Source organism: Hermetia illucens, chromosome 1 (genome assembly GCF_905115235.1).
Source record: "Hermetia illucens chromosome 1, iHerIll2.2.curated.20191125, whole genome shotgun sequence".
Taxonomy (NCBI): Eukaryota; Metazoa; Arthropoda; class Insecta; order Diptera; family Stratiomyidae; genus Hermetia; species Hermetia illucens.
Genome location: NC_051849.1, coordinates 140,329,324 through 140,352,246, shown reverse-complemented (window position 1 = coordinate 140,352,246; position 22,923 = coordinate 140,329,324). Strand labels below are relative to the sequence as shown.

General features: G+C 39.1%; 1 protein-coding gene across 1 annotated transcript in view; it reads left to right on the top strand.

The window, feature by feature from the left end:
* LOC119661246 (kinesin-like protein KIN-7I) overlaps positions 1–18,192 on the top strand; it is a 51,037-nt gene extending 32,845 nt beyond the window's left edge. Inside the window, exons 9-17 of the mRNA XM_038070485.1 lie at positions 1,985–3,314; positions 14,743–16,059; positions 16,140–16,446; positions 16,501–16,642; positions 16,704–16,782; positions 16,962–17,112; positions 17,178–17,509; positions 17,568–17,723; positions 17,807–18,192. Coding sequence (XP_037926413.1) covers positions 1,985–3,314; positions 14,743–16,059; positions 16,140–16,446; positions 16,501–16,642; positions 16,704–16,782; positions 16,962–17,112; positions 17,178–17,509; positions 17,568–17,723; positions 17,807–17,974 — 3,982 coding nt within the window. The 3' untranslated portion in view covers positions 17,975–18,192. The remainder of the gene's footprint in view (positions 1–1,984; positions 3,315–14,742; positions 16,060–16,139; positions 16,447–16,500; positions 16,643–16,703; positions 16,783–16,961; positions 17,113–17,177; positions 17,510–17,567; positions 17,724–17,806) is intronic.
* Positions 18,193–22,923: the final 4,731 nt, after the last annotated feature.

The window sequence follows — 22,923 nt, the reverse complement described above, 5'->3', positions numbered from 1 at the left end:
TTCAAAATGATAAAGGTGCACTAGGAGGCAACGTGACGATCATTGGGCTCGGCTCTGATTATTACCCCAATTTGACTCAGGTACTCATTCACAGTTGAGTCGACTGGTATGCGACATCCAGACACGATACCAATCTCTCTGTTATCAGTGAGATTAAATAAACAAACATTTATTCGAAAAATATCCGGATTTACTAATGAGTGGAAGTGCACGAACTACAGGAGATGCACGAGAGAGTTCCGCAGGGAAACCATCAAGCTCCGCGGCTTTACGTCGTTTGAATGCGTCGATAGCATTGATAATTTCGTATCTATTTGGGGGAGCAGTCCCTCTCTGCATATTACGGTGGCTTCACATATCATGTAGTAGACCCGAATGGGAGTTGTGGTGATGTTAACATCATAGACAGAGTCCTTCGAATCTCAAACGTGGAGTTGCGCTTTACAACTCGGTAGAGGCTGTACGTAGGTTTCGTATCCACCAGTTTGAATGCTGAGCCTGCACTCAGAATAACCAGGTACCGTTAGGTTTGTCACACCGCTAGGATGTAACTGCGCTATATTGGAAATTTCCGTTTGTGTGCAGCGGTGTACAATGGTGATATTCCTTAACTTAGACCGGAATTTTTCAGGCAAAAGCCTATCAAAGCCGATTTGTAACCTTCATAACGGTTTGACACTGGAATAGTGTCTGCTAACACTCGGTTTTCCAGACTACAAAAGTACATTACCGCAAGAGGACGAGGAGTACTCTCCAGTATCCCAACATCTCACTTCGCTTAGTGCTACAATAAAATGAGCATCTTGAGGCTCTCAATACCATCGTCGAGAAGCATGCGCACATTCTAGAAACCAATCATTAACCGTCTTCAATAGCCAAAGGTCGTAGCTGTGAAGTCAGTCCCCAATCGAGGCATTGCTTACGTTTCGGTACCGGCAAAATACCGAAATTTATAAGTTACTAGCCCTCAAATTTCTATCCCTTTTATCCTTTTAAGACAAGGAAGGGACGGGGGAGGGAATATGACGGGTTTAAATTTTGATTTTTTTACTTTTTTCAAACGCTTTATTTTTTGAGAAAAAAGACATTTTCATGAAATTTTAATGTTAAAAGGATTTATGAAATTTGTCTGGCTGCTTTCTGTTTTTTTTTCGGTTGTCTGTGTTGTTTTTCCGGCTTATTTTATAATGAAAAAAAAAACAAATTTTATTTTTTAAGTGTCGAATAGTGAGTTTTTTATTCCTCGTATACCGGTATTTCCAGAAGAATGGGTAACCTACACAAATAAAGCAGATGAAGAGAAAAACAGGATAAAAGAAGTAATAGAGAGCCGCCCTGGCTATTGATTTTTAAAATCGAATATGACTTTCATATTCTAACCAGATTTTCAGATGTATTTTCAACCAAAATCAATAATACAAAAATTGAACATGTCACGTCCCCTTAAATCCAAACTCAATGGGCAGAAAAGTATTATTTTTGCATAAAGAAAACGCATTTAGAGCATACAATACCTCGTTTTATCTCCAAATTTGGGTGCCCGCAGCAGTTTGAGGGGACGAAAAGGCAAATATGAAAATTAGGACGATGCGCGAGTAGCCAAAACCGCGCAAGGTAGTCATTACATTATTACATGCAGGCATTTAGCTTAAATCTGAATTCTTCCAGTTTTCCTGACGACGTCGACTATTCAATAGACATTTCTTATTATTATATTCGTTGAAGCTCAATGCTGACCAACAATCTTCCACACCGCATGCATTAATGTTAACTATAAATTGATTACACAAATATCCCACGAATCCAATTCAATAATGGACTATTGTGAAATTGCTTATATTTATTTTTTCCAAATAAACGTTGTAGAGTAGGCTTTGCTAAGATAAATTCTACGAATAATGGCCTGTCATTTTTTATAACGAAATAAATTTTTCAAAGTCAATTCAAATTATCCATATTTTAAATCCACTTTTGCTTATTACAGGTGTCTAGAGTTGGAGTCTCGAATTTCAGAATTGAACGAGAAAGTCTGCCTCCTAGAAACCCAACATAGTGCATACCAAATTGAAATAGAAGAAAATCAACGTCTAATAAAAACCCTTCAGATGGCTTCCAAAAACGTAGAGGACGTAGAATTTGAATATGAGAAACATAAGGAAAATTCAAAATCTCGTGAAGATGATTTGGTTGGGCTTCTAGCTGAACGAGATCACCAAATCCAATTGCTAGAAAGGAAACTAATAGATGCAATCGAATCCCGCAACGTTATCGATAACAATCTACTCTCTGCATCCGAGGAAAATTCAACAGCGAAAACCATATCTAAAACCTGCACTGAGCCCGTTCTAATAACAACTATGAAACCAACTCCAGAAATTGATATAACACAGTTAAGTACAGTTGAGAAGTTACAAGACCAACTTGAAGACTATAGAATATGTTTAGAGGAGAAGGAGGGTGTTCTGATAGATCTTAACATGAAAATGCAGGAAATTCAGACTCGAAACGTTCAACTTGAGGGCACAATTTCAGAACTATCGGATCAAGTAATGGAATATATTTACGAGAATGAGGTGTTGCTAAAAAAGTGCGAAGAACACGAAATCAATGAATTTGCTAGATCTTTACTTGAGGAAATCGTAAATGAATTACCTATAAGCGTAGACAAGGGCGATTCCGGAGAGGAACTTATGAATGGGGAAACAAAAGATGTTAGTGAGAAATCTTGTGATTATAAGTCGCAAAATGTTTCCTCACCTATTCCAGCTGCACAGTATGAATCAAGGGTAGAATCCGAAGCAGTAGCACAAATTGACAATTTAAATCAATTCAATTCAGAACTAAAGCAGAAAATCAATAAATATGAAATAGAGAACACTGACTTGAAGGAAAGACTTGATGGTCTAGCTGCTAATATGAAACGAATTGAGTTAGATAATCTTCAACTTGTTGAATGCATAGAGGGATTAAAATCATCTAAAGAAAATCTGGAAGGTAAGCTCAAAGAAGCCCAATTATGCTTAGCCGAGTGGGAAACAGCATCTGCTAAAAAAAGTCAACAATCTGAAGAAGCATCCGAAAAGATTGCCTGTCTAGAATCTGAGATTACAACCTTAAAGAAGCATCTGGGTTGTTTGGAAACTGAGAAAAAAGTTCTCGAAGAGGAATGTAATGAAGTTAGTCAAGCCAAGCAAGAATTGGTGAGTGAAGGGCAGCTGGCAAAAATGCAGTTAGACGAGTTACTGAAGCAGAAGAGTGATTGGGAGCAAATAATTTCGCAGTCTGAAGAGGACATCATCAAACTAAGAGAACAGGTAATTCATATAGCTGCGTAAATTGCTTGAATATGATGGTTTGATTTCCTTTATATTTATTTGTAGAACAAATATTTATGAAATTAAAAAAGTAATTTTCACAATTTTGATAACTTACTGCTAAACCGATATGTGCAGCAAATTTATGCTCGAATAACTTGATATTCCTTGTATCCCGTATTTTGCGACCTAGCCTTCGTTGTCTTCTCACGATCATAACCGGAACCCAGCTTTGAATCGATCATCATAATATTGATGTCGCCGGCCAATGTTTTCTTTTTCCTGCGAATAGTGATGTGGGTCGCCGCCTCCATCTTTTTCAAAACCAGAACCATTTTGGCCAGTGATAACTATAATTATATATAATATAATTTGCGTATAGCTCCATGGCGATGCGTTTTGCATTTACAACGATTGCAAGGTCGGCACCGCGCAGCATAAGCCGAGGGTTATCTTTCCTGTAGTATCTAGAGGACATGCAGGGCGAATTGAAAAGGATATACCAAATGAATAATGTTTCGGTGTTAAAATCAACTTCCGTTTTTCTCCTATTGGTAGTGGTTTTACCGATCGACGGGAGCTTAGGGCAAAACAAATGATAACGGACTGCGGACTATTCAATTAGCAGGGTCACACGAAATGGTTGTTGGAAGTACCTGGTTTGCGCGGAAAGCGGTCCACAAACATACGTGGGCCTCTCCAGACGGGACCACTTTCAACCAAATTGACCACGTGTTGACCGAACGCCGCCACCTCTCAGCCTTGATGAATGTCAGAACATATAGGGGGGCCAATATAGACTCGGATCACTATCTCGTTGGCATGGTGCTCCGAGCTCGAATAACAATATCACCTAGAATCCCCTCTGACAATCAGGTGAGAGTGAACACTGAAGCCATCCACAACACAACCCTCCGCGACACCTATAAGAGGGAAATTGATGCCGCAATCACCGCAGTCAACAGAGGACCTGGAGATGAAGGATCAACTAATGATCTTCACAACCACCTGAAGAACGTTATCATGGATACGGCCACAAATATACTTGGCCCCAGCCGCAAAAGGAGTCGGAACGGCTGGTTTGACGATGAATGTAAGCTAGCAACGGAACGGAAGAATGCCGCATACCGAGTAATGTTGCATTCTCAAAGAACGCGGGCACGCGCAGAGACTTATCACGAACTCCGTCGAGCGGAGAAGCGACTTCACAAACGAAAAAAGGAACCCTGGGAGAACCAACAAGTCTGTGAACTAGAAAAGTACAGGGAGCAACCGCACCAGGCGCGGAAGTTTTACCAACAAGTCAGCAGGATGAAACCTTATACACCTCAATGCTCATCCTGCCGAGACAAAGAGGGAAATCTGATTTCCGACAGAATGGGCATATTAGAGCGTTCAGTAGCTCATCAAAGTACTCAACCTTTGATGAGCTACTGAACAACCAGAACATCGGCGAGTTGGAGGTCCCGCCAACTGAAGACGACGGACAAATACTGCCACCACCAAGTTTAGGAGAAACAGTCCGTACAATTCATCGGCTAAAAAATCATAAGTCGCCAGGAGCCGATGGAATTACAGCCGAATTGGTTAAATATGGAGGCGACCATTTACACCAAGTGGTTCATCAACTTGTGCTCAAGGTATGGGACAGCGAATCAATGCCTGACGATTGGCAACGAGGCATAATCTGTCTCATACATAAAAAGGGAGATATCACACAGTGCAGCAATTATAGAGGTATCACGTTGCTGAGCACCATCTATAAGATATTCTCCACTATCTTGCTAGGCCGGATAGCCCCATACGCCCAGAACATCATTGGCCCATACCAAAGAGGCTTCACTCCAGGCAAATCAGCAACAGATCAGATTTTCTCTCTGCGGCAGGCGATGGAAAAACTGTTGGAATATGGACAACAGTTGCACCATCTGTTCATCGACTTTAAAGCCGCCTATGATAGCATAGCCAGGGTAAAACTGTACACGGCCATGAGAGAATTCGGTATCCCGACGAAATTAATAAGACTGACTAGGCTGACCCTGACCAATGTGCGAGGCCAGATAAAAGCAGCAGGATCACTCTCAAGACCATTCGACATCAACAACTGTCTACGACAAGGGGATGCGCTATCATGCGTCCTCTTTAACCTGGCCCTCGAGAAAGTGCTCCGTGATGCTGAGGTGAATGCAAGAAGTACGATCCTCTTCAAGTCCACCCAACTACTGGCCTATGCTGACGATATCGACATCATGGGAAGAACCACCCGAGACGTACAAACTGCCTTCATCCAGATCGAGCAGGCGGCGCGAGATCTTGGGCTGCACATCAATGAAGGCAAAACAAAATATATGGTGGCAACGTCAGCACCGAAGACGAATCAACCAAAAACATCAAACCACACTGGTCAAACACAAACACGAACAAGAATAAGGATAGGAGAATACAACTTTGAGACCGTTGACAATTTCTCCTATCTAGGGTCGAAAATCACAACCGATAACAACTACGATGATGAAATCCGCGCACGGTTGTTGTCAGCCAACAGAGCCTATTTCAGCTTACAAAGACTGTTCCGCTCGAAACGTCTCACCATAGGGTCAAAGCTCTTACTGTACAAGATTATGATCTTGCCAGTCGTCATGTATTCCTCGGAAACTTGGGTTCTTAACAAGAAAAATTGCGAACTCTTGGCCGCGTTCGAGAGAAGAATCCTCCGAAGAATTTTTGGCCCCCTACATGAGGATGGACGATTCCGTAGCCTACACAATGACGAAATCTATGAGCGATACCATGACCGTCCGGTTGTGGATAAAATCCGGCTCAATAGATTACGGTGGGCGGGTCACTTAATCCGTATGAAGATGAAGATGATCCCACCCGGAAAGTCTATAAGGGCAATATCTATGGTAGGAAAAGAAGACGAGGCAGACCCTGCCTAAGATGGAGCGATGACGTGGGCCAGGACGCCAGACAGCTTTTAGGGATATCGAATTGGTGGAACTCGGTGCAAAACCGGGATGTCTGGAGTTCCTTATTAAGGCAGGCCTAGACCGGATACCGGTTGTTGCGCCGTTGATGATGATGATGATGTGAGCTTAGGGTACACCCAATGGTTCAGTTTTTTCGGCGAAAATATTTTTTCTTTTGGCAACAAAAGCTATCTTTATTAAAATCGGGTGAATTCATAAACTACTCTCGAAAGGATCTGTTCCGTATTAAAGACCCACTGTTTTTATATTTCAACGCAGTGATGATTGAATCTTGCTGGCGTTCGCTAGATGTTCTACAATTGTACAAAATCTTGTTTTTTCAAATCTTCCAGAAGTATTACAGCCCATTGACTGCACTGTATCAAAATATTTCTTTCAACAATTAATTCAGCATTTTTAAGGTTCATGAATGTATTGTTGCCAATGACTCCTATGTAAAACGTGTCAGACATACCTGCGCCTCATTGTTGTCGATTTTCAGTTGCTTGCTGCTTCTTGGTTGTTCTCTTCGTCGACTGTACTAAGCCGCGTATATCTAGGGTGACTCATGCGTTGGCAATCCTGGCAATGGAGTTGTCTTTTCTGTCTGCGCGACCATGTCAACGCAGAAGTTCGTTACTGGATTTTATTATAGGCCAGAGAACTCCGATTACAAGAAATATGAATTAGAGAGGGATAAAAATTTGTAGGTTAGTAACCTTCCAAATTTCGAACTATACTGTTATCGAAACGTCAGCAACGCAACGAATACGGACTAACATTACGGCTACAACCTTTGAGTACCGAAAACGGCTTATGATTGGTTTCTGGAATCTCCATTGAGGGTACCAAGAATGCTTGGATTCTGCATCGAATTTTTGCTGACGGCTACCGCCAGTGACAGGATATTGCAAAAGGATGCTTTCTATGGGTAATCGTACACATTTCAAGATAGACTTTTTAAAGGTGATATCGTGATCCTGATGAGTGATCTGAATGCCCAGGTGGACTTTGACAACACCTTGGTCGAACTTGTACTCGGAGAACACGGTCTTAGAAACTGTAAGGATAATGAGAGATGTCTGGATTTCTACAACTTCCGCCACCTAGTCATTAGTGGAACATTTTTTCAGGTACAACATTTGCCATAAGGTCAACTGACCGACACCGTAAAAGTAATCTGATTGACCACTTTGCGATCAGGAGTAGATTTAAGAATTGTCTTCTGCATGTGTGTAAAAAGAGAGATACTGAAATTGGTCTTGTAAGGGATGAACATCTGATGGTCACTTGCCTTCCCTTTTGCGTGTTGCGTCTGCAACCTCTCACAGGATTGGAGAGCTGCAACCTCCCAAGTTCCGGCTTTATTGATCGCTACGAGTGATGGTGGAATCACAGGAAGTTCAACATGGTATGCACCGTGATGAACGGAAATTTATTATTGCGGTGGTTAGGGAAGCAGAAGTTGCCGTAATGATTTCAGAACTGTATACCGCATCACGAAAGAACTTGCATATTGTCACAGATCTTTTCATGGTCCTGTGAGCGATGTTAACGCTGATCAACTCCTAATCCACAATGTCGAGCAACTTCATAGTGGTCTTTAACCGGTTGACTCTTGTAAAGTTCCGCCTCTTGTGAATGAAATGGATAGTCATCGCAACATGCGAATATGCACTATTCCTCCAAATGGCAAAGAAACAATCTTAACCATCAATTCTCTCAAACAGAGTAAATCTGGGCTTGATGGTTTCTCCGCAGTGTTACTCATTGTTGCTCCTGCAGTTTCTGCAGGGATATCTGCTACTTTCACTTATTTGGAAATCCTGGATATCCGAGATCTTTTCCAGAGAGTTGAAAAAGAGGAGGATCATTCAGATTCCAAAAAAGACACCCGTCCTGGGTGCGACTATTGAAGAGGTATTTGTGTGCTAAAATACACAGTTTGATCGACCGCGATCTGGTTGGTTTCAATTCTGAATCAAGTTGAGACTGGTGCTAATGTCCTTTCTGTATCACTATATGGGAAGTGACCACGAATGTTACTCAAAATTTTCTTGCCTTTGTGAACCTTTGTCTGAGATGTGTCATCGGGATACGCTGGTTTGATATTATTTTGAACAAAGAATTTGGTTGGCGTACAAGTGTGGTTCTTTTATTGTTTGATTTTGAAATACCACCTTTCCACTAGAACGGTTTGCTTCGAAGAATTGGAAAATCTGTCCGGTCCTAGAATGTCTGGAAAATGTGGTAGTGGCATTGACATTGATGACACATTAGCACATTTCACTGACTGTTTTGATTTTAAAAAAAAAAAACTCGTCACAGTTGTCAAGCAGTAGTAACAGACGGAGTCACGCCACTGCATCGGTACACCAAAAGGCATCTGTTTTACAGTATCCTTGTGTCAACCCGCCAAATATTTATAGCACTTAAACCAACAGATTTTAGGCAACCATAACTACAATCTTAAAATAAGCTTGGCAGAACTTCTCAAACAAGGGAGAAATTGGCTTTTTTCACTTTTAAGTGTAAATTGACCACAACCATGACAAAATAAGCTAGGATAATTAACGCATACACCAATGTGTACTTTCAAGAGTAATCTGAGTGGTGATTTTTGTGCAAACAAACATGCATTTTTATGACTACCCTCAAATAACTTAACTAACAGAAAGTATTTTAAAAAAAAGTGAAATTCCCGTTATCTTCCTTTTCCGACGTGACATGTAACTGTAAATTTGATTTATGTTGTTTACTAGACATACATAACAGAGGTCTCTACTAGGAGTATGAGTGACTTTTTTTCATTGCATGGTGTTATTTGTAGCAACTTGATTGGCCCCTTTTCTTTCTTTCAATATTCTCCCTGAAATAAGTTCGTATCACGGCTGTTACTTTTTGTGTCCTCAGCAAGTAATAATCAACTTTTCTGGCTGGAGCTAGGCTTGTAGACGTTTGAGTATCAAGAGACTGTAAGATATTTTCTAGATGCTTCGTGAACAGATTTGCCTTGTCCTTTGTAGAATGAACCCAGCTTCCGTTTTGAAATATTATCTGTTAATGTACTCATTCATTCGTTGATTAAGTAAGACCCTTAGATTGTTTGACCGGAAGTTTAAGATTTTTTTCCTTTTCTTTGTGCGGTTTCTATGCCATAGTTTACGTGCTATACGTTTCTCTGCAATTTGTTCGTTGATCCATGCAGAACAGCCAGTATATATCTTATTTAAATCATAATGAGCAGGAGTGTTTTTTCAAGCTTCCTCTTGCATTTTCATTGTTAACAGATCGATTTCTTCATCGAGTTGATAAGCGGTATTGATGATTGGGTCAATTACACAAACGTTTTCTCGTATACACTTTTTGAATGTTTCCCACTTTGTCCATTTGTCAGCCTGGAACGATAATCTTTTCTCCTCACGGTTTTACTGGGCAACATCATAACAGGCAAGTGATCGGACATTATTGAGAATATGGATGTATTCTCTTGAGATTCCACTAGTTAGACAGAAAATAATGGTATGATGTGTTTTTGTGGCGTCAATCGGTCAGTATGTAGATTTACTTGGTGGCCTCTGGATGGTGTTAGCCTGGATCCTCAGAATCTATTTTATGCATTAAAGTCACCTAAAATGAAGGAGCCTTCCAATATATTATATAGTCTAGCGAAGTCTTCCTTTTTAAGGTTTTGTGTGTACATACATGTAAAAGGGTAGTATAAGTTTTTTTCACCGAGTGTAGTTATGTGGGGTATCAAATGAACGGGCTCGATTAGTATTTTAGCTGGTATTTAGTATTGGCATTAGTCGCAAAGGGGAGATGTGCAGAGACCGAAAATGGTGAGTTAAGTTGTGTCCATGTTTTTATTTTTTACATTGATTATAGACTGAGAAAAGAACTAGGTTTTTTTCCTTATTCTGAAAATGTTTTATTTGGCATAGCATACAATTCTTTCGGAGACCACGTGCCTCCTTCATCAGTGATAATACCTAATCAATAGATCTGCCTTAAACTATGCCTACTTATACGGTAACTTTTAAGTCTAGTAATTAACATGTAATTGTTTTCTATTTTTTCCCTATTTTTACTACCTGCTGCTTTCTTGTTTGTTTACTTTTTTTTACCAAGCTCATTGCGCAGTTTCCTTCAGCGAGATTCAAGGTTGCCTGCCTCCTTTCTTTGATGATGCATTTGCTTTCCGCTGTCTGTATGTCTGTCTGTCCATCTGTCTGTCTGTCACACCGGATTTATTCGGAAACGGTTAGACCGATTGTCATGAAAATTGGTGAGAGTATGTAATCTAGTATTCCCTTTACATGCCGCAAGTGTAAGTTTAAGGGGGGCTCCCCATACATGTGAATGAAGGGTGCAAGTTTTTTTTTCGCAGAATGTAACCATGTGGGTTGTCAAATGAAAGACTAGTACTTTTTGAAACTGTTTCAATATTTAATATTGGGTGAAACATAGGAGAGTGAGGGCTCCAAATATGACCCCCAAAAAGTGTAACAGGTCTCGCTCTCAGAACCTATCCAACCGAAAAATCTGAAAAAAATCACAGTGGCGCATCTCTATGAAATCTAAGCCTCAAAAAAAATCCGGTTCCGATATATATATCCACATTTTAGAAATTTACCCGGCACCCCCTCATATGTTCATCCCAGAAGTACACAATTTGGCAAGCGTGTAATGAAGAACATAGTGCACAATTTGGTCAAGTTTGAAGAACATCCCAACTATTATTAACAAAGTTATAGGGGGTGAAACTTTACCATTTTTGTGAATTTCGTGCACTCGACAACCTGTATGACGTCATCATCACATTTCAATTCATCAATACCAGAACGAAATCAGTTCTTATGAATGGGGTCGCAAAGAATTGTTTTAGTTTTTTAGTCATTGCTAATGTGCTAATGAACTTGCCTAATTCAGATAGATATAAGAAGTAATCGGAAATATGGATACGATCAATTTATATACGTGTATATATGTGTACAGTATTCGGAAATAGACAGTTTGTTTGTTTAGGGTGAGCGTAATATCTATGGCTGTAATATGTACGTATGTCTCGTAGTTTGAAAAATATATAGACATATGTCGGATTTGTAGCTATATACGGATAGAAAACTGTGCGTTGAAATTTCTTACATAAGATGAACACAAAACCTTTATACTCGAAGCGCGAGTTTTCGGTATTCCGACTTGTTGTCAATTTGTCTTTGGTAGAACCTTAGTGCTCAGTTGTGTTTCGAAAATGTATTTCGTATTTTGTTCTGATAGGTGGATTATCCCCTTTTACTGTTTGAAAAGTGTTGTGAGTTGATCCCTATTCATTCTATTTTCCTTTTTTTTTACGTAATACTCTCTCTTTTATGTAGTTTATTTCCCTTTCTAAGGGCTCCTCTCTGAATGTTGTCACTAGCAACCTGTGTACCATACTGTGGTAAGCCGCCATTTTCAGCCCATATGTGTGCTTTGAGGTCCTCGGTAAGGTACACTGCATGTAAGTTTTCTTTTTAAATATATGGAACTCGAGTTTATTGTTGTTTCTTATTGTTGCTAAGTCCAGAAACGCTATTCGATGGTCGTCTTCCTTTTCGTTGTAAAAATTATGTTATCATGTAATTTTTTTTTCATCGAGTGTAGTCATGTGGGGTATTAAATTAACTGCGGGCTCCCTTAAGTTTATCCTAGTAGCAGTAATATAGGCTATGCATGATACTGCAAACTTTGGTGCAAATCCCACTATTACTAACAAAGTTACAATAGGTCAAATTTGTTGGTCAAGTTTCTTGTAATTTTGCAAATTTCGTACGTTCTAAGACTTTGAAAGTCACCATACTAAAGTGAATGGCCTGACAAATTAAATGCAGAAACGTTACGTTTAGTTGCAAATGGAGCGAATGGCCGCTCAAACGTGCTTATGTAAGCAATACACAAAACCTTTTATATCTGAAGCGTACACCTTCCGTTTCCCGACTTGTTATCTTCGTACGTGTGCTATTTCAATTTTTCCTTGTTTTTGGAGATCATCAGCATCTACAATGTATACTTTCCATATTATTTATAGCAATTGTTAAGTACTCTTTAACCTTAGCTGCTGCTAGTAGGTTTTTAGCTTTTATGTGCTTATCGATTTCGCTGATATTAATCGTTGGGGGAAATTTCGGTTTCAATCTAGTTGCATTTTCCCTTTTATCGATTTCCACGAAACTGATGATCCTGCTATTCTTTTTTTTTAAGGTTTTGTGTAGAAACAAAACCTCATTCTTTTACGTCGAATTTAAGAGGGGGGGGCCCATACGTGCAAAAGGGGGGTGTAAATTTTTGTTCATCAAATTTAGTCATGTGGGGTATCAAATTAAAGGTCTCGGTTAGTACGTTCCGATGCCGGTCTTAGTTTCGACATTTGTTGGAAAAGTAGTAGTAGTAAGGGAGTACGGGGGGTTGAAAGTGATCATTTTTTTAACGAACCCATTCTCAGAAACTACCCAACCGAAAAATCTGAAAAAAATCAGGGGCCTGTCACCATATGGTGCCTAGGCTCCGAAATACCCTCTATATCGATACCTGTTCAAATAAAGTTAATAATAGTACATTAATATAATTTTTAGTAATTGACAGGAAAAGTTCACCCTATAATCACGAAATTTCATTCTAGAATCACAAAATTGCGGCAATGTATGCTACATCATAGAGCTTGATCCTGCCAAATTTGGTAGAAATCGCATCATTACTAACGAAGTTATACTAGGTCAACGCTGTCGCTTCTGTGCAAATTCAAGACTAAATGTCAATGCCACTTGAAAATGGATATTTTCATATAATATATGCATATATTATGATACGTGCTAAATACTAATGAGACGACGGTTTTCCGACTTGTTTAAAGCTCTTCTTGTTTTGATCAAACCAGTTTCTCCAGTCAGTTCTTCTTCATTTATGTGGCATATTACTAGCCTATTTAGTCTGCAGTTGCCGCACTTTGCTGGTAATGAGCTAGCTTGAGATATGTTCTCCTGAGGATTTCGTATTTCTGCTGAAATTCTTTAATTTAGGAGATAAGCTGTAACTTGACATTTTCTAGCCTGTTGAGTTTTTCTCGAAGTTTTTTAGTTTCCTTTGCCTGAGATGTTTTTTTGTTATTACTATTTAGTTTTATATTTACTCCAATTAGAAACCTTTCACGGACAAACCTAATATTTTGTATAAGGCCGATTATTTGTTTATGATGCTGCTTCTGTATCTGGAAAAACGCCAGTCGCATGCATTCTAACTAATAAGATGACATTTATCTCTATTGCGCATTTCAGGGGTTTCAATCTAATAAAGCTTAGTTTTGTGTTTTATTTTATTTGCGACTCATAAATATTGCATATCAATATAATATCCTACCTAAACTATTTTGACTGATCTTGCCTTTTTAAGGTTTTGTCTGTAAACAAAATCTTATTTAAATCGGTTCAATGTCTGTCTGTCTATCCGTTTGTGTATCACACGCATTTTTCTCAGAGACAGCTTTACCGATTGACACGAAATTTGGTAAAAAGGTGGGAACTGTGAACGCACTCATGCAGTAAGTTACATTTTTCTACGTTGAGTTTATGGTGGGGGGGGGGGGGGGAGGGAGGATACCTACATGCAAAGGAGGGGTGTATTTTTTTCTTCATCAAACCATGTTGAATATCAAATTAGTACTTTTTGAAGCCGGTGTTAGATTTAACATTTGTTTTAAAGGCGTGGAGTGTGGTAGAGCCAAAAGTTTTTTAACGGGGTCATTTTCAGAAAACAACCAACCGAAAAATGTGAAAAAAAAATCGAAGCTGCCTCTATACGGTGCCCTGGCTTCAAAATCCTCTCCGTATCAGCATCTATTTAAATTAAGTTAATAATAGTATATTGCTATGTTTTTGGGGAAATTGACTAAAAACCCTCCTCAAGTTTATCCCAGAGTTACAAAAATTTGCAGTGATAAAGACTGCAGTATGAAACATGATATCCCCCAGTTTGATCAATCGTATTGCTAATAAAGTTAGAGTAGCCGAGAGTTGTCTTTTCCGTCTAAATTGACTGCAATCCAAAACACAAAATATCATGTGTGTAACTTGACTTGTTAAATGTACATACTTATATATTAAGAGGTACGTAAAAATGGGATCGTCCTGTTTTCAAATATACTTACATAAGAAACAAACAAAATCTTATACATCTAGCTTCCGTTTTCCTGCCTTGTTTGTTACTGCGAGATGCCATGTTTTGTGATTGTTCAAGTCAGTATCTATCATAGAAATGACTGTCGACTGCGAACACGTGCAGAGTCTTCCTCATACTTGGTGAAATCGCCAAATCAGTAGTGTGGTTTTCACTGATTATTTTGAGTGCTGACTACCAATTTCAATATAACCAAAATTGATATAATCGTGATTTTCATTACATCCTTTTTTGATATTACTTATTAGGTTACACAGTTACAAAAACAGCTCGAAGAAATGCGATTCGAAAAGGAAGCAACAAATGAAAAGCTTACATATGTGGAGGGAACAAGATGTGACTTTGAAGAAAAAATTGACAATCACAAGCAAAAAATTCACTCCTTAGAAATGAAAAATGCAGAACTGTCTGAGTCTCTCAAAGATTTCGAGAAACTCAAGAAAGAACTGGAAGAGCAACAAGCTTTCATCGATTTAACTAAGCAGAAGCTTGAAGCAAAGGACTCTGAAATTGCTCGAATAATGTCACAAAATTTCATCAACAGTGAAAGTTATAATCTATTGAACGAAGCGAACACTAGACTCAAGCAGCAGAACGAGGACAGGTTAACAATGGTCAACGAACTGGAATCAGAATTGAAGCTTCTGAGAGAAGATAAAAACAAATTCGTGGAACTTAGCAATTCAGTTGAACGTGAAAAGGTCAACTATGAAAGAGAAAAACTAGCTTTTGAAAAGAAATACGAGGAGCTCGTACAAACCAAAGAAAAATTGCAAGATTCTCTTTCAGAATACAAAGATTCTATTCAGTCGTTGAAATCCGAAAATGAAGAAATTAAAACTGAGAAAATCAGTCTTGCAGACGAGATAAATGCATTGAATGAAGTCAATAATAAACTTTCAGAAGAAATACTTACACTTAGGAATGGAAAACTTGGGTTTGCTAATGAAGTAGAAGCTTTGAAAATGGACCTATCTAGAGCTGAAAAGAACATTGAAGGCTTAAAACAAAATGATACTAAACGTGTGGCTGAAATTTCTAACTTGAAAAATCTAAATGTATTACTTGAGGAAAATATTGAGACTTTGCAAACTGACAAAAGCAATCTAGAAGAAAAATACGAAGAAAGTAGGAAGGAAAACCACGAGCTTAAATCCGCCTTAGAAAATACCAAACATGAGCTGCAATGCAGTGAAACAAAAATAAATTCACTAAAACAAGAAATGGATAAAGCAGCGGACAATCTTCTGGAGTTGCAACAAGAACGCGATTCATTATTGGAGGTGAAGGGGCAGCTGGAAAATGAGTTCCAACGCAAACTGGTGGAAGAGTGTGAACTGACAGTCGCCGAATTAACTAATGTTCGTTCACAAAATCTGGTGCTAACTGAAAAACTGGAAATGATAACTGGTGAGATAGGTCTGTTACAGACTCTACTGGACAAAGCGAACGCTCGTGCCGAGGAAATGGAAAAACTCGTCTCAGAGTTAAATGGGCAGTTAGAAAGCTCTAAACATTCGTATGAGGAGTTGGAGCGAAAATATTTAGAACTTCTTTCGGAAAATGTAAGTTTGTTTCTTTAAGTATTGCTGATGAAGCTATCATCCGCATAGGAATAAGCTTTTATATATTTATCGCTTTTCAGAAAAATCTCAATGTTAGAATATCAGATTACGAGGATACTGTTACCTCGTTGGAAAGGGATATTAAACGTTTACAAACAGAACAGGAAGTTATCATTGGAACGCATAAAGAGCAATTTGCAAAAGCCTCTGCTAAACTTACTAAAATGAAAGGAGAACTTGAAACTCAAATTCAACAGTTCAATCGAATGAAGAAAGAAAATGAGGAATTGAAGCAAGAGTTGATTTCCAAAGAAGCCCAAAATCAGTCATTGTTGGCAGAGTTAGAATCTTTGAAGAGTGGAGGGAAGTCTGCTGGTGCAACTTCTGGTTATTTTAACAGGAACTCCGCTTGAAATTTATTCTAATTATAAATATTTGCAGGCAAAGAAAACGAGGAACTCCTTAAGCAACTTCACGAGATGCAAAAAATGCATATTTACAAGATGAAGCAATACCAACAAGAAATTCATGTGCTGAAATCCCAGATTTCAGAAATGAGTAGAAAAACTGAAGTGAATGAAAGGTTGGTCCTCTTAATTTTTTTCCAATACAATGTTTGAGAAACTTATCTGGTTTTACTTTAGGTCTAACAAATTTAACACAGGCGACGCCGAGAAACAAAAAATTATTAAGACACTATTAGGGGAAAATGATGAGCTACGGGTAGGTGTTCTACATGTCGAATATGCGAAATTTCACAGAAGCGTTTCTAACAATTAGGCTACTAATATCTTAAAATATTCCAATCAAGAAACTAACCAACTGTCTATAGTTGTTGAAAACACGAATTCTATGATATATAACGCCCAATTTGGATTTTGACGAATTTACTATTTTTCTAGCTGAAGAATGAGGCCTTGACTGTTGAACTGCAGGATTCAAGGAAGACTACCCAGAAGGAACGGAAAGCGAAACGCTACAGTAACCACGATGAGTCGCGGTCGTTGTCTTGGTTAGATTATCGCGACACTGGCACAATGACCATCCCCACTGGTAAATTTTTGAAGCATAAAATAAAATTTCGAAGCAACAGATTACGTTAATTTGCCTTTTATTAGATAAACTATGTAATTGTGAGCAATTAAACAAGGAATTGATTGAAGCGAAAAATGCTCTCCTAATAAAAGATTGTCAAATTAATACTCTTCGAATGGAATCGAAACTTCACCCTCTTAAGGACGAGTGTGAAGCACTAAAGCGAGTGATAGAGGAAGAAGAAGCGGAGAAAAAGGAAATGCGGAAAGAATTAAACAAATTGCGAGTGAAGATCTCAGAACTGTACAAAGAAACCAAAAAATGTGATCAGTGCATACGTAGATCAAGGACAATATTTGTAGATCAGTACTCACAGACTGCACTCGATGAACAATCAAATGAACTTAATAATAAGGTATGTTGAATGTGTGCTAATAAGGAATGAAGTGTTGAACCGAATCTGAACTCCACAGGCGAGAGCTGAACTTGCACAGTTACAGCAGAAGTACGAAGATATGAAGAGATTGTGCAGGTTAAGGAATAATAGGATAGCTGAGCTGGAAAATGAAATATCTAAAAAGGAAAACTATGCGAGCAATCGTCCTGTTTCTCGTAACATAAACACAGAGGTGAAGACTCTTTAGTTTTACTCGATTCAATGAGCTCTTTCGTCAGATGGCTTGAACATTTGTAACTTTTTGAACCTTTTCAGAACATTGCTGCTGATCCTGTATTAAAGGAACTAACCTTATATAAGAAAAAGTATGAAGAAGCCAAGTCACTTGTTGGCTTTCATGAAAAACATATTCAGTCCCTGGAAGCGGAGCTTTCACAAGTTAAAAGACATATTGGAATCACTGGCATAAATAAGAAAAATTAAATTCATTATGAAAGATCGAATAAGAAATTAGGTCTATAATTTGAAAATTTTATATGTCTACCATATGTAGCGAAACGTACTTAATTAATTTTAAACTGACTAATGTTATGTTAGGGCATTATTTATATGAATGTTATTGCTATTTATAGTACAGATTTGTAATTCCTTTTTTTGAATTGAATGTACTCAACAATATTAAATACAAATATCGGAAGAAAGATTGGTTTCGCTTGACTTGACTATTTGGCTCGAATCTCAGTCGCGACGGATATTTGTGTTCATCTTGTGTTTGCCTCGCTGCTCTGAGCTTATCATTTACATAGCTTTAATTGATAATGATAATGAAACTGAACCAAAAAGCAACATTGAAAACATAAAAATAACCAAGGAACTGTAGATGCCCTATACTCCACAAAGGAGTGAAAGGAAATGTACGAGGGCACCCCCAAAATGGAAAACTAAAGTTATTATATGAGAAATTAAATCTGACATTTGAATAAGAAAAAGGTTCAACAAATTATTGTCAAAGCTTCGAAGAATATAAGAATCCTGTACCCTCTGATAAACGGTAAATATCGCTGATCCCAGGGAAATTAATTTTTCATTTATTTTAATAACTTGTGTGAATTGTCGACAGGTAAGTAGTGCAAATATTCGAAAACACCTATCGAAAATACTGGTCATGGCGCTCGAGTTGCACGAACGAAACTTAATAAATTTGTCTACTTGGTCCGCCGGGAGCGGTCTGGGTCCAGTCCGATCCGGGTGCCATCAAAAGATTGTTAAATTGCCATCTAGCGCATCAAGACTTTGCTGTTTCGGCCGGCCTTTTGTCGTTTCCTGTTAAATTGGATGTTTAGGTCAATATTAGCTACCGAGTTCCCGTCAGTGTAGAAAATGTAATCGTATAATCGAATCTAATCTTGCGGCTTCTCCATGATGAGTTATCATCATCATCATCAACGGCGCAACAACACTTTCCGGGTGGGATCATCCTCATCCATACGGATTAAGTGACCCGCTCACCGTAACCTATTGAGCCGGATTTTATCCACAGCCGGGCGATCATGGTATCGCTCATAGATTTCGTCATTGTGTAAGCTACGGAATCGTCCATCCTCATGTAGGGGCCAAAAATTCTTCGGAGGATTCTTCTCTCGAACGCGGCCAAGAGTTCGCAAATTTTCTTGCTAAGAACCCAAGTTTCCGAGGAATACATGAGGACTGGCAAGATCATAGTCTTGTACAGTAAGAGCTTTGACCCTATGGTGAGACGGTTGAACAGTTTTCGTAAGGTGAAATAGGCTCTGTTGGCTGACAACAACCGTACGCGGATTTCATCATCGTAGCTGTTATCGGTTGTGATTTTCGACCCTAGATAGGAGAAATTGTCAACGGTCTCAAAGTTGTATTCTCCTATTCTTATTCTTCCGGTTCGACCAGTGCGGTTTGATGTTGATTGGTTGTGGTTGGTTGATTCGTCTTCGGTGCTGACGTTACCACCATATATTATACTTTGTCTTGCGTTCATTGATGAGCAGCCCCAGATCCATGATGAGTGCAACTGCATATTAATTGCATGTCCTCACTTCAGGTGTTGCGCTAGTAATCGAAGAGAACATCTTTGTCGCCATTACCGTGACGCGGCGTTTATTACCTTTGATGGTCGGCTGATACTGAAAATCACAGAAGACGGCAGGGCGAACGACGCCGGGTTACATTTTAAATTTGGAACTTTCGGTGAAAGGTCGAAAACACCGATCCGGTATGCAGTTCTAGTTAGGTTGCGGTCACTGTGACATATGTTTCACTGGGTCCAGTCGTGAAAAACTCTTTATCTTATTCAGATTCAGTGATAGATCGTACTGCAATGATCACTTCACTTTCGGGGGAGTTGCTTCAGATCAACTTGGTAGCGGCGGTATTTGTTGGATGTCTCGCGTGACAGTGTTCATGGCAGAGCGAAGAGAAGCAACAAGAGTGCGCTTGCTTGATAAAAATCACCATTCATCCTATAATGGGTCATAGCCCGCCAACCAACCACGTTCTCGAAATGCGTTTCAACTCCCCTCCAGGACTTCCTAAGGTCCCGCACTTTCGCTCTATTGCGGTCAAAAGAGTCTTCAATTCCTTCCATTCATCGATCCGGTAATCTGACAGGGTCATGGCGATTACTTCTTTTCAGTAACAGCGCAATCATCGAAAAAATTAAAAAAATCAATCTCACATCTGTCAAGTTGCTTACGGTGCATTTCGCCTGCCTTGTTTTTACCGAGTTTTCCGTAAATCACTTACACGTTTATTACACTTACACAATTCACGCAGGGGTTGAATTCTGAACGTTGCAGTATAGCTGTTTATATTGACTAGCTCTTGAAAGACCAAACTTCAATTACACCAATCTCCCTTTTCTACTAACTGGCCACCAACGTTGAAAAAATAATTATTTTCGAAAAATATCTTAAGAGCAGAGCACAATGGACCAACCATTAGTAGTGTTTTTAAGGTTTTGTGTAAGACAAAACTTTATTAAAATCGGTTTACTGTCTTCCTGTCCGTCACATGCATTTTTCTCGGAGACGATTGTAATGATTGACACCAAATTTGGTGGAAAGGTGGGAACGGTGAACGCTCACGCATACAGTGAATTATATGTTCAACGGACCCATTCTCAGAAACTATTCAACGAAAATATCTGAAAAAGTCAGGAAAACGGAAGCTGGACGTTTCATTTATGAAAGGTTTTCAGTATTTCTTATATAAAGACAACTGAGTATGCCTTGTCCCCATTAGTGCATAGTGCGTAATATATACATATATTATGTGAGAGTATCCACTTTCGGGTGATATTGACATTTATAATCTTGAATTTGCAAAGAAACGACAAATTTGACCTATTGTAACTTTGTTAGTAATAGTGCGATTTCCACGAAACTTGGTAGGATCATGATCTATGTTGTGGCCTACATTATTGCATTTCGTGGTGCTAGGATGAACTTAAGGGGGTTTTGTAGTGAATCACTTAAAATTATAATAATGTACTATTATTAACTTTATTTGAAAGGATATCACTATGGAAGGTATTTCGGAGCCAGGTATCATATAGTGGCAGCCTCTTGATTTTTCGGTTTCTGAGAATGGGCCCGTTAAAGAAATGATCAATTCCAACCCCCTGCACCCCTACCTTTCCAGTAAATGTCAAAACTAAGACCGGCTCCGGAAAGTACTAACCAAGACTTTCCATTTAGTACCCCACATGACTATATTTGTTGATTACTTGGTACACTGACAGATCCCTCACAGCAGAGGGAGCGGGTGCCGGTGTCATTGGTCCAAGGAAAATGTACTTTGAGCCAATGGGCAGGTACACTAGCATATTCCAGGCGGAAATTTACGCCATAGACAAATGTGCCTCCTTTAATCTGCAAAGGAACTACAGGGGGCAGAACATAGCTATTCTCACCGATAGCCAAGCAGCGATCAAGGCACTTGGGTCCAATCAGGTGAACTCTAAACTGGTATGGGAATGCCTTGAGAGACTCGTCCAACAAGGTCTGGATACTTTGGGTTCCAGGCAACGAGGCAACGGATGAACTAGCCAAGAAGGGAGCAGGGATGCCTTTACACGGGCCAGAACCCTTCTGTGGAATCGGAAACGGTTTCATGGATATGAATCTAAGAAACGAAGAGAAACGGTTGAGGGAACTATATTGGGCGGGCCTACCAGGGATGGAGCAGTCCAGGGTGCTTATTGGGAGATACGAACCCATGCATACAAAGGATTGCTTAAACCTCACCAAAAAGAACCTCCGAATCATAGTGGGAATTCTCACTGGTCATTGTCGACTGAACTATCACCTAGGGAAGCTAGGGATATCTGCGGACACTGCCTGCAGGTTTTGTGAGGAGGACGAAACCTCTATACACGTCCTGGGACAGTGTCCGGCACTTGTGCAAAGTAGGTCGAGGTATCTGGGAGAACACTTACTACCAGATGCAAAGCTGAAAGATCTGGAAGTAGGGAACATACTAAAATTCCTAACGGCTATAGGCCTGCTTGAGATACAATGATCAATAGGTACACTATAACCAGTAAAAACGGCACAATAGTTCTTCAAGGACGCGGTGCGACTTTCCCTTAACAGAATAATAATAATATTTGTTAAAAAAAAATTACACCCCCCTTTTTCCTGCTTGGGGAACCCCCTCCCCCTTAAATTCGACGTAAAAGGATGTAGCTCACTGTATGCGTGAGCGTTCACAGTTCCCATCTTTCCACCAAATTTGGTGTCAATCGCTATAACGGTAAACCGATTTTAATAAGGTTTTGTTTTATACAAAAACTTAAAAAGAATCAAGCATATCAAATAATGAATAATGACCGAACAATCTCAAAAAATATCCGGAAAGACGTGGTGTTACAAGAAGGGTTAATACAATTCATATGTAAAATGTGTTGTTTTCTTTTCTTGTCAATGTTTCTAGTTGCAGTAAATTTACGCAAGAGGTAAATTTGACCTACTATACCTTTTTCAGTAATAAAAGCATTTTTATTCAACTTGATAATATTATGCTTTATAATATGGCCTATATTCTAGGATGAACTTAAGGAGATTTTCAGTCAATTTCCCAGGAAAATAGTAATGTACTATTATTAACTTTATTTATTTATTACACCGGCCTCAGAAAGTACTAATCGAAACCTTTCATTTCATACCCGGTATGACTATGTTCGGTGAAGCCAATTTCACACCCTCTTAATCATAATATAAAACGGTGCTGGCAACCTCAGTGCCGGTAATTTTTGTGAACGACCAAGCGGCAAGTCGCTAACCCTCGACCGTAGTGCCTCGATGGTGGACAACTTGGCTATCATCGCACTTAATGCTACAAGTAATTTAGATTAGGAGAAGGAAGTGTTCAAGCGAAGTATGACTTTACCAAGAACA